Source organism: Microtus ochrogaster, unplaced genomic scaffold (genome assembly GCF_000317375.1).
Source record: "Microtus ochrogaster isolate Prairie Vole_2 unplaced genomic scaffold, MicOch1.0 UNK138, whole genome shotgun sequence".
NCBI lineage: Eukaryota > Metazoa > Chordata > Mammalia > Rodentia > Cricetidae > Microtus > Microtus ochrogaster.
In genome coordinates this window covers 457,506-470,032 of record NW_004949236.1, presented here as the reverse complement: position 1 = coordinate 470,032, position 12,527 = coordinate 457,506, and the positions used below count along the sequence as shown (strand labels likewise).

General features: G+C 39.4%; 1 protein-coding gene across 1 annotated transcript; it reads right to left on the bottom strand.

Annotated features, from left to right (window-relative positions):
• Nucleotides 1–9,362: 9,362 nt before the first annotated feature.
• LOC101991636 (vomeronasal type-1 receptor 4-like) lies at nt 9,363–10,342 on the bottom strand. Its single transcript, XM_013355481.1, is given in 2 exon segments — nt 9,363–10,288; nt 10,291–10,342. Coding segments are annotated over 2 exon segments (978 nt in total).
• Between the last annotated feature and the right edge of the window lie 2,185 nt (nt 10,343–12,527).

Genomic DNA, 12,527 nt, shown 5'->3' with positions numbered 1-12,527 from the left:
ACCCAGGATGGACGTAGGCTAGAATCTCCCTGGTAAGCCACCTCATGGGCTACACAGATTACAAGAAATGGGCTAGTCCAGGTGCAAGAGTTAGCCCAGAAGAGGCTAGGTAGAAATGCACCAAGCAGTGTTTAAATGAATACAGTTTGTATGTTGTTATTTCGGGGTATAAGCTAGCCAGGCAGCCAGGGTGCTGGGGACGCAGCCCCACCGTTCCTATAACTACACCTTAGCTTCCCTCTTTGATTTTCTGGCCCTATACAGTCAAGCCATCTTGTGCTTTGTTTAATTTGAGATATGGTTCCAATTACTAGTAATTGAACATCTGCCTCTTGAAGAGGCCAATTTGGATGCCAAAATTCTGGAGTGATGATACATCTGCTCCTGTGTCTATCAAGCCAACACTCACAATTCAGTTTATACTTACTCTCAGCTTTGGTCTCTGATCATTTATAGAGGTTTGCCAAAATATACACTTCTTATTTCCTAATTGAATTTCTGACTTATCCTCCAAATTTGAGCCATTATTTAGAACCTTATGGTCTTGCACAGAAGCTGCTAGAGTTTTTAATTTTCCTGGTGTGACATGTCCTCCATGGTTACTGGGAATGACTGAGCCACTTTTGGTTTGGGAGCCTTCAAGAGGCCCCCCAGGGAGTTTCCTGATGATATCGGGTTGCCTTGTCTGGCTGCTGCATTCATTGGTCCAATGTCTCCCTTTACCACACCTCCTACATACACGTGAAGGCTGAGGTTTTCTATTCCTGCCATTCCCAGATGAAGTGTTATTCCTAGACATTCCTTGCCTGTAATCCCTTTTTAGGTGTCCTAATTTACCACAATTAGAACATTTGGCAGGTTGATGTCCCCTCATTAATTTGGAAATCACTTCTCCTACTCAAGATTCATCATTGTAATTAAAGGTCTGAAAAGTTTATGGTATGCTGGATCCATTCATCCATAGATGCTGATCTAGACTTTAAAGGCCCAATTATCTTTTTTTTTCAGTCTAAGTTTGCATTTTTAAAAGCCAGCAATTCAAGAATTAGTCATCTAGCTTCTGGGTCTGTTACTCCTATGTTCAGAGCCTTAGTTAATCTTTGCAAAAAGTCAGTATAGGGTTCTCCCTGTCCCTGCCTATTCCTGCTGTATGACTCCTTCTTTCTCCCTGGTTCTGGTATTCTGTCCCAGGCATTCAAGGTTGCTTTGTGGCATAGGGACAATACTTCTTCATCATAAAGAGCTTGGACCTGTGGATCAGCATATGCTCCTATGCCAAGAATTTGATCCTGCAAAACCTCCACACCTTTTGCTCTTCCTTGCTGTTCCATATGTTTGGATCCTTGTCTGAAATAAACTCCAAACATCAAGGAAGATCCATGTTCCAACACCGCTGATGCTAACTGGGAGAAATAATGGGGTATAGTCCTGACATTAGAAGCCCTAGTTCTTATCATTTCCTTAACAAATGTAGAGTGCAAGCCATAATAATGATGGCTTGCTTAATTTCTTTTAAGTCATTTTTTCCTACTGGCATCCATTTAGCTTCTTTGGCTCCCTTTTGAGCCTTAGAAGTTGATGCTTTGTCAGAATAAATTACAGGGTATGTCGCTAAAACCCTGGGTAAACCAGTTGTATCCTGCCCTTGTATCTTCTCACTCAGTTCATCAGCTCTGATAATTTCCTCAATCTTTTCAAATCTCTTAATCATTGTTTCACGTAAGGCCTGAATTTTCTTACCTGCAAATGTTTCTTGTGATTTTCGTTTGGTATTAATTTTCTGGTCCCCATTCTGCACCTATGATTCCAAGGTTTTAATGTTTCCTTTCAAAGATAACATCCCCTCCTTGAACTGCCCCCAGATATTGTGTAAGTTGCCATCCTGGAGGTATATTCTGTCTGTTACCTTATCAAAACTCTGTGATAACTTCTGAAAGTCAAATTCAACAGCCTGGACCCTTTCAGGTAAGTTCCTAGTACCGTTAGATAAGGAGTCAATTTTGCTTATCATGGTATTAATCTTATCAATTAATGCCATATACTTCCATAATGATAATATATGAAGAAGGAAGCTGAAACATAATAACCAGGAAATTGAGGTATCTCCATAGGCATAGAGGCCTCTTGTGATTTCTTCCAAAGTTGCAGCAAAAGCCACAGCTAGAGTCCCATTAAAAACGGCACCTGCCATTTTACCTGTTAACCAGCAGATGGTGCTGTTTCCAAGTTACTACTGGAATCAATGGAATGGTGTCAGGATAGATCCTGTGGTACTTGAGAAGTTAGATGTACAAAAATTCAGCCACTGATAAAGAGCACGGTTCACCCCAGGCACTCGCCCTGCTCTGAACCAATATAGGGGGTCTTGACACAGCTACTGTGCGAACAGTTGACTGCCTGCCCAGCATCCCTATGCTGTTCCACTGGGACAAAAGTCACAGTGCAAACATAAAACGCTATGGCGTGTATTTCAAATAGCGCTTCTGCTGAATGTGGCAATGGCTTGCTCTCTGACTCCTGCTGCCCAAGCGCTGCACTTAAAACCTGCTCAGACTGTCCGGGTCCATGGATCCCAGGAGGTGTGGAGTTTCCGTGGTTGAGGGAGGGCTCATGCCAAGCTGAGCTGACCAAGCCGAGCTGAGGGCAGGTAGAGGAGCCAGAGGCAGGCAGCCAAGCTGGGGGATGGGAGTGGGGGTCAGTTCTAAAACCAAACATTGGGAGCCAGATAAAGCACAAAACCATTCCACACACGTATGGATTCAAAGGATTATTTGAGGGGAAAAAACTTACAGAACACCATCCTACATGACAGCCAGGAAAGGAGTCTAGTTAGTGGAGCAAGAGAGCAAGTGGAGGGCTGCCACTGCTTTTTAAAGAGAAAGAGCCCACACCCTAGTGGGCTGGTATCTCAGCGGCTATTGGCTGAAGGAGTGGAAGGAGCTCCCATAGCAAACTTTTATATACTTCATCTTAAAATCTTGTACCACTTCTTCAGCTATGTTGGAATATAGAGTGACTCAGTGGTAAGATAGCTAGACACTGTTAGAGACTTATTGCTCTGGCTGTTATTGATTGTGTTCCTATACTGGTATCGATTCATCTGAATTTGGAATAATTACAGGTCTAGGTGCTTATTTTTTTTTTTTTTGGTTGCCTATTTTGTCCCCTGGTTTCTGTTTGCTCCCTGGATTATCTGAAAGTGTGATTTTTTTTTTTATTGCCTGGTTTCCTGACTGCTCTGTTGGCTTATGCACAGGAAATGCCTGCTTATGTTGGAGGCTGGTCTACTGGGATGAGTTGGGGCATGAAGTTTAGAGGACAAGGTCCATTTGGTCTCTTGGGAATGGTATCAGATACACAAAGAAGCCAACAGAAGCATTTGGGATACAGAGATGGCAAAGAATCTTGGATTACTGGTGTTGTAGTTTGCTGGCCAGGAATGAGAGGAGTGAGTCAGCTTTCAGCCCACTTGTTGCTCTTTGAAGATCAGGCCTTGTGTTAATGAGGGTTGCCTGCTGGGTTTGGAGGTAGGCACAAAACAATGAGTGGGAAGAGGAAGGTTAGATTGTGAAGATCTGTGGCATCCACAGGATATGTTACCAGGGAAAAAAAGGAAGGCACCCAAGTGTGTTCTGCTACAGAGCTGGTAGATGAGACCAGAAAATTTAATCTGCAAGAACAGAGAGAGAAGAGGTGTGCAGGCAGCCTATACCTGGTTTTCTGGCAGGCATGACCTGTGAGTTTTCAGGTAATGTTTGAAAAATTTGAGGGCTGGAGCAACGAAATGAGAGAGGGTAGGGAGGTTGGAAAGGGAAGATCTGTGTGATTCCAAGGAAATGGGAGCAGGAGTAGAGAAGGTTGTGGGGAAAGCTGCTGCACAGCTGGAGATGAGGCTAAGAGGTTGAATCTGGGAAAGCAGAGAAAGAGGAAATGGTATGCATGAAACACATCTTTTTGGTTGGGTTAAAAGCCAACACACAGTATGGAATCCATGATTATACTACAAACCCGAGAAAAGACATTTAGCTGTCCAGAACATTGTTCTCAATGCAGCAATTCACACTGCTGTAATAAATGTGATGGACCTTCCTGTATACTCTCCCATATATTACTTCTGATGCTTGCACTGAGGGAATGCTATTAGCCAGTGGACTATAGTTACTATGGATTTTCCAAAACTGTCATGTCATGTTTCTGAGTATAAGTACTACTGTAAAGCAGCGCCCTGATTCTTTGCCATCAAAAGGAAATAAATTTTATATATGTGTGATACAATGTATACATATATGATATGGTTATATGTGATATATGATGTGACTATATACAGTGTCATATAGTATGCACACACACATACATATGTATATATCACCCTTTCAACAAGCTGGTATATTGAGTGAAGGGGATAAATAAAAAATATGCTCAGAGCTAGAAAAAGGGGACTCATGTTTCACTATTTCCTCAAAATTGATGTACTTTGCATATGGAGTAAGCATCAGAAGCCTCGGTAGTATCCTGAAATGTAGAAATTTTTATGAAATTCAGAATATTTTGTGGCAATGCATTGCTGTGTCAGTACTGCATTTTTCAGTGTGACTGGAACTCAGGTGTGATGATGCTTCAAGCTACATTGGTTTTACATTGGATTTACTTGACTCCCTGGGATCTTTATGTATCATTTATATGAAAAATTTGCTGGAAAAAAATGTGTGTATGTGTGGTTTCTTTCTGTCTGCCTGCCTTTTTATGGAGCATGTGTACATGAGTGAAGTTGACCATGAAGAGTAGAGGCATTTCTGTTCTCTCAGGAGCTGGATTTAAAGGTGGTTGTGATCTACTGACCATGCTGAGAATAAAATGAGGTTCCTCTGGAAGATTAGTATGCACTTCTACCTGATAAGGTATTTCTCTAGTCTTGTATTGTGGAGGTTAAAAAATGTGAGTCTATTTTACCTTGTCTGAAGGTCTGAGCATTTCAGCTTGCTCAAAGATATTAGCAACTACTGCAGCTACACACCCTAACCAAGGGTATAGTTATTTGGTGTTTTTGACATTAAGATGTCCCTTAGAGGTTTATCTCCTCCACCCTGACCAAAGGCCAGAAAATTCAATGACACCTGCTCTTTCTTTTGAATAAATAGGTTTGACCTAGGTCGTGGCTGACTTCAAGGTACTTGGCCTAGGGTGGGTTCACTGCTGAAACAACATAATTCTTTTCTCATGAATTAGTGGCTTGATGTCTGAAAGAATTGAAGCAAGTAACTGTTCTAATTGTTCTTTGTATCATGTTAAAGCAGTCTTTCACCTTTCCCCCCCTCACCTCCATGGTATTGTGGTATAAATGTATATGTAAAATTAAACTTGGGCAATTTCAGTATTCACTAGAACTCTCTCCTGGTACTATCTTATGTTTCTGTTTATCATTTTCCATTGTGTCTTCATTATTTTCATTTGTTTCTCTAATCCCCATTCCCCTACCCTGTTAAGGGGTATTCTTGTTGAAGCTAGTCCCTGACAATGTATGCTACAATTTTGATAGGTATCATAGTTTACCATGGTTTTGGACAGTGACTTCTATAATGTCTTCCTTGGCTTAAGATTCCAGTGTTTTACATTTTAAGAGGGTTCACTGCCTTCCTTATGCTTATTGCAAAGTATAGTTAAGACTATTATGAATGAACTTGTTTCTCTGTGTATTTGTCACTAGTATGTAGAAAAAAATATTTACTTGAGAGTGCTCACTTTGGATCTTGCCACATGTGGAAAGATTTTTCAACTCTGAGTGCTCTCTGGAAGACTCTTGAAGACCTCTTCTGTATGGATATATCATTAGTAAATCAGGACACTTAGATTTGTTTTTATTATTAATTTAATTACTTCATTTATTTTGCATACTGACTGCATTTGTCCCTCTCTTCTCTCCTCTCATTCTTTCCCTCCACCTTTCCTCTGTCCCCCCAAACCCTCTGTTTCTGTTCAGGCCTTCCTTCCATGGTTGTCAACAAAGCATGACACATTAAACTTTTCTCATCCTGGCAAGGCAGCCCAGTTTGAGGAATAGGTTCAGAAAAGCCTGTCAAAGTATCCAGGGCACACTCCACTCCCAGTGATGAAAGTCCCACAAGTAGGCAAAGCTATATGATAGTCACACACACATAAAGGTTTTAGATTAGACCCATGTGGGCTTCTTAGCTATTGGTCCAAAGTCTGTGAGCTTCTATGAGCCCAGGTTTGTGGTCACTGTGGGTTCCTTTGTGATGACATAGACCACCCTGGCACATATAATCCTTCATGACACTCTACTACAGCATTCCCAGAGTTTGGCCCAGTGTTTGGCTATGGATCTCTACACCTGCTTTCCTAACTACTGGATGAAGCCTTTCTGCTGACAATTATGATAGTCACCAATCTGGTCACAGGAGATGGCCAGTTCAGGATACCTATCCACTATTACTAGGTACCTTACCTTGGGTCATCCTTATATATTTATGAGAGTTTCCATTGTGCCAGGTTTCTACATGACCCTGAATTGGCCCCTCATCAAGCAAGACATTTCTTTCATTAATGTCTTCCTCTATCCTGCTCCCAACCAGATCCCTTTTCTTTCTATTCTCACCCACTCCCACTTTATTTCCATCTGTATCCTCCTATTCCCTGTCTTAATACTCTAGGTAAGCTTCAAGTCTGTATTGCACAGGAGTGGAGAGGGGTAGGACAACCTTTGCTTTTTCTGAACTCAATGGAAGTGTTTAAAATTTTTCTCCATTTAAGATTATGTTGGATGTGGGTTTGTCATATACAGACTTCATTATGTAGAAATATGTCTCATATCATTATTTTCTGAGGAATTTTTATTCATGGAATTCTGAATATTTTCAAAGGGTTTTCTTTCCTCTGTTGAGAAAATCATATGGTTTCTGACTTGAGTTCTTTGCCTTAATATATTACATTCCTCTATCTGCATATGCTAAACCATCTCTGCATCTCTAGAATGAGGCCAGCATAAAAGTGTTGGATTGGTTTTTTGAACGTTAAATGTAATTACAAGAGTTTTATGAGAATTTTTGCCCATTTTTCATCAAAGTTATTCATTTTATTTTCCACTTTTTTGGTTTTGATATAAAGCAGTTTTTCATTTTTATGGGATAATTTTAATAGGGATGATGCTTGTTCTTTTTTTCTGACTTGCTAGAATGCTTAAGTGAGTCCATGTGAGATGGCATGAATTAAATTGTGATATACTTCTTTGAAAAAGCATGAAGAAATACCTATTTACCTCAGAGAGCAAACTAATGCTAATGGCAGAAAAAACTTAAGGATGAAGTCACATAGAATGAGGATGACTATAAAATAAAAACATATATCAAATCTCTCTCTTTCCTATGAGACTCTCTCTCAAGTTCATTTCTTATTATATTATTGTGGGACAGAAAGTGAATTCAGTGCCAATCTGTGTGAAGCTAGTCATCAGAAGTGCTTTTCATAAAAGACTTCTTGGCAAGGCTCAACACAGAAAAAGAGGAAACACACCTCAGAAAAAATTAATATTACCAGTGAATTCTGCAAAGTTTGGAAAAAGAACAAGAATGCCTTGGTGTTGTAATAGGAGTGGCGAGCTGCGTCCCCACCACCCAGCCACCCGCAAGGCTAGCTTTATCCGAAATAATTACACAAAAACTGTATTCTTTTAAACACCGCTTGGCCCATTATATCTAGCCTTTTCTCGGCTAACTCTCTTACCTGGACTAGCCCATTTCTAATAATGTGTGTAGCCCACGAGGTGGCTTACCAGGAAAGATCTTAACCTGCATCTGTCTTGAGTGGGAGAATCATGGCGACTCACTGACTCAGCTTATTTCTCCCAGCCTTCTGTTTACTCCTCCCACCTATGTTTTAACCTATCAGGGCCAAGCAGTTTCTTTATTGCTTAACCAATGAAATCAACAGATTGATATTGAAAGACCCTACAGACCCCCTCCTCAAAACCCGCAGCTAGCATGCTCCCAGGGGAACATCCTGTTTGCTTTAAAATAAAAAAAATTCTCCGGATCAGCAGCCAGCCTGCTCTCGTAAGAACATCCCATGTGCTTGAGGAAGCAGAATGTCTTTGAGATAGGAAGATTGCAAGGCAGGATGTCAATAAGATAGGTAAGATAGGACATCAACAAAGCAGGTTGACTGCAAAACAGAATATCTATAAGATAGGAACAGTCATGCCCTCCACCTCATTCCGATAACCATGCTTTTGCTTCTGTAAACTTGCTTTTGCTGACACCCCGCCGCATTCCGGATTGACTGATAACCAAACTTTTGCTTCTGTAAAACTTGCTTTTTGCTCTTCCCTATAAAAAGCCTGCCCTCCAGTTGGCAGGCGCGCAAGTCTTCTGAGAGATCTTGCTGCCCACAGGTACCTGTGTCTACTCAATAAACCTCTTGCGATTTGCATCCGTGTGGTCTCGGCCTGTTCCTTGGCATCGGGGAGGTCTCCCCGAAAAAAGGTCCTCTCCGAGGGTCTTTCAATATATGACATTCCCACATCACCTTGGGGCTACTAAAAGGTGTAAAAGGGCTTGTTTACAGTGCTTTGGATCTCGAGTTGATCCGTGACTCACTAATATGACAATTAAAAATGATATTATACAAGAGGCTTTTATTCAGGTACAGGACCACAACTGAAAGATCTTCCAAGATGTAGCCTAGAACCATGTCAGTCTAAAAAAAAAAAGGTTGCATTTTGGATTTTATAATTGTCTTTTTTAGTATAGTAACAAAAGTTTATCTTGTAATAAGTGCAGAGGTGGTTTAATTTTTTAATAAGACCAGACAGTTTTTTATAATAGTTATCAATGTGCAGCTCATTTACAGCAACATACTGTAGTGACTCAACTGTAATATAATGTGAATTAGTTTTCAAAGTTATTTCAAGTAATGCCACTAATACAAAACCAAAAGGGAGAAAAATAAAAACACTTCAATTTATTTACAGTTTCCCATACCTGCCACAGCAAGAAAAGCTAAGATCAAATTGATGTCGTATAAAAGCAATTTATAAATATACAAACAATTATCTAATTTCTGAAATTCAAAACTGTTTGTGTTCTTTGATCCCTTGTAAGTTTTACATTTTATGTTAAGTCTCTTAGTACTATTTCTTAATGGATAGTAAAAACAATATCAGTAACTGTGTGCTCACATGCTCCTTCATACATTCATGCATGTACATTTAAAATAAAATTGTTGTTATACAAAGCTGTATTTCTTTATAATAAAATATTATGTGGTGATTACAGTTCTCTGAGCATGATGCAAAACATGAGAATTCTGCAAGTGTTGTAGACAGGCTGATCTTTAATTTAAGATAATTTTTAATACTTTTTCCAAGGAAAACAAAGCCGTAATTCACTGGAATAATGTCTCATAAGCAAGTAGGGGCTGACAGAAGCAAAACACATTGAAAATATTGCATGAGTGCTCACCAGATACCAGCTGAGTTTAACCACAAAATTCAAACAAATGGTAAAAAGTATGGAGAGTGTATAAAAGACAACAAAGGTGCTCACCAGGAGAAGAATGGTTTGTGTTGCTCTCAACTCAGGGCTAGCTCTAGGGGAGATAATGGTCCTAGACATATGTTGCATCCTCTTCTTGTGCCTGTGCAAGATGAGAACGATGGAACCACTGGAGCATAGCATCACTATCATGCACACAGCACCAGGAATTATCACATATACTACATGTAGTATTTCATCAGTTTTGTCAAAAGGAATAGAAGAACAGTAACCCAAGTCTTTGAGACTTGTGGTGTTTTTATTGCACAGTTTTGCAGACATATGCTTAAGCGAAACAATGCTAAAAAGAAGAGACAAGATCCATGTCACATACATGGAATAGCTGATGTACTTGGGAGCTTTCTTTTTAAATCCTCTTGAAATAGCATCCTCAGGGCTGATAGTGCTGAACTGGAAGACACTCAATAAGCTCATGCTGCCAAACGACACATTTCTACCCACTCTGTGAAGGTAGGAAAGCAGCTTGCACTCAAAATCATTGAAGAAACATTTCAACCCAAAAGCTGCCATTGTTTGTGGGACACCTTTACACAGGAGAGTTAAGAAGTTTGCCACAATCAAGTGCATCAGAATCCAGTCCATGCACTTTAATCTGTATGTTTTGAAGTAAAGCAAGGCATAATTGTAGAGGAAAGACAAATTGCCTAAAACTCCAACCACAGTCTTTGATAACAAAATTGTCCCTATAGCCACATCACCAATTGCCACTGGATAAGTCCCCATGCCTGAGCCTGAGGAAACAACAAGGGAAGATAGGCATAGGTTGCCTGCACCATGTTTCCAAAACCCAACATTTGATATCCAACTTACTACCTATAGAATTAATAATAAGTGATTCATTTTGTGTATATAAGGACTTGCAATGTACAGATACCAGTTTCATAAAACAGTATACAAACTGTTTACTCTTCCGAGTCTACAAAGCAGATACTATTTCTTAATGTTTTTACAATGAAGATGAGGAAATCTGAATCACACACAGTGTAGATGAGATTTTAGTATTGTGGTTATTTCAGAATAGTGAGTGGAAGGAATTGGCTGGCTGGCTATGAAGTGAGTTCATAGCCATTTTACATATTTCATTAGCACAAGCTGTTTATTGTTTTTTTCCAGGTATGATAGTGGAGTACTTACTTCTGCTTTTGACTTATTTATTGTATACTGCTATAATTTCATGATTTTCTTTCTTCATTTGTTTGTGAACATTAAGGACATAAAACAATATCAATTATTAATAAACACTGAGTAGGTTGATAGAGGTGCATGAACTCTGGGAACACCATAGCTCAGGTCCCTGCATCATGAAGAGCCTGTGAAATGAGTAAAGTGCAGCATAAATATAAAGTATTGATCTACAGCTCACTTATTTTATTTCATAAAAAACAGCACATAAAACAACTACAATACTTATTCACTATACGTCAAGTAGAAATTGCACAATTGTAAAAGTGTGTATTTCATAATCTGAACATAAGTACCAATCATTAGTTGAGCTAAATAGTGCTATTAGCTATTAGCATCGAAGCATTTTGTAGACTGATTTTTGTAACAAGTTGCATACACAAACTTGAATGATTGTTACTCATGCAGATAACATATGATACACTTTTCAGATCTCATTTCATTGAATGTGCTTACAAGACCTTAGTGTTTAGATTAGTATTAATTAAGTAACAAGAAACACAGAACAGAAAGTAGAATCCTCTTCTGCCTTCACATAGTCACAAGCACTCCCTTAGTAACAATATTTTTTTTTTTATTTTTCGAGACAGGGTTTCTCCGTAGCTTTTTGGTTCCTGTCCTGGAACTAGCTCTTGTAGACCAGGCTGGCCTAGAACTCCCAGAGATCCGCCTGCCTCTGCCTCCCGAGTGCTGGGATTAAAGGCATGTGCCACCACCGCTCGGCTAACAATAATATTTTAAAGCAATAAAAACAGGATTTGACTTCCTGACAAGTGATGCTTACTAGCTATAATTTTTTAGTTCTTCCTAAATGTCCTAAGCAGCCTTACACAGAGAGATAAGCTCTTGATCAGAGATAAGGATTTTGTCAGGAAGGTTACTGCTACAATCTCAGTAACCTGCCCCATCTGCACAATTAAAGAAATTCTTTGACATTTTCCAGAAACTCACAGTTTTCTACAGAACTAGATATTTCCTGTATGTTTATCACATATTTGAGAACAAACTTGACACAATAAACATACAGTGTTAAGAACCTTGAAATCCAGTTTAGGATTGTGGTGGGGGATCAGCAACAGACTTATTAATATAAATCTCTGATTACCTTGAAAATAAGATTTCATTGTCTCTTGGACAAAGATACAACAGTCACTGTGAGTGAAGATTTGATTCAATCAGAAGAAACAAGCTGTGGTTTGAGTCTAGATCCCATGTTTTTTGCCGATATGAACCCTTTTCTCGGAAGCAGCAGACTCTTCTTTGGTAGTGTTTTCGGCTGGCTTCAATTTCAAGTCCCATTTTTCTCATTTATTTGCCTACCAGACTGTTGAGAGAACCTTTAGTTCCTCAACTCTGATATCCAGCCTGGTGTTAGAAAACAACATCTTATTCTCTGTCAAGATTGTATTCTCAGCGTTTCTTTACAGTGGCTCAGTCTTAAGTCTTAAAAAAGTAATGATTATCTGAGATATGGGTCTTTAATTATGTGTCTTTAATTATGTGATCTTCTCTCCCTTCAGATCTGCAATTATCTTTTCACCTCCAGTAGCAAAGAGCACAGAAGCTTGATCAATAAAAAACTTTGTCTAGAACTGTTTGTCACAGGCAGCAGTGATAAAAATAATCATGACAAGTTTATTACTCTCGTCTCTTAAGAGATGCCTTTTGACAATGATCTGATAATATTTGATCCTAAGAGGAAGAGAAGCGCTCAGAGGGAGCATGTTGTAAATACCGAAGTCTGATATGTGGGGGCAACGACACCGAACTATGAATGTC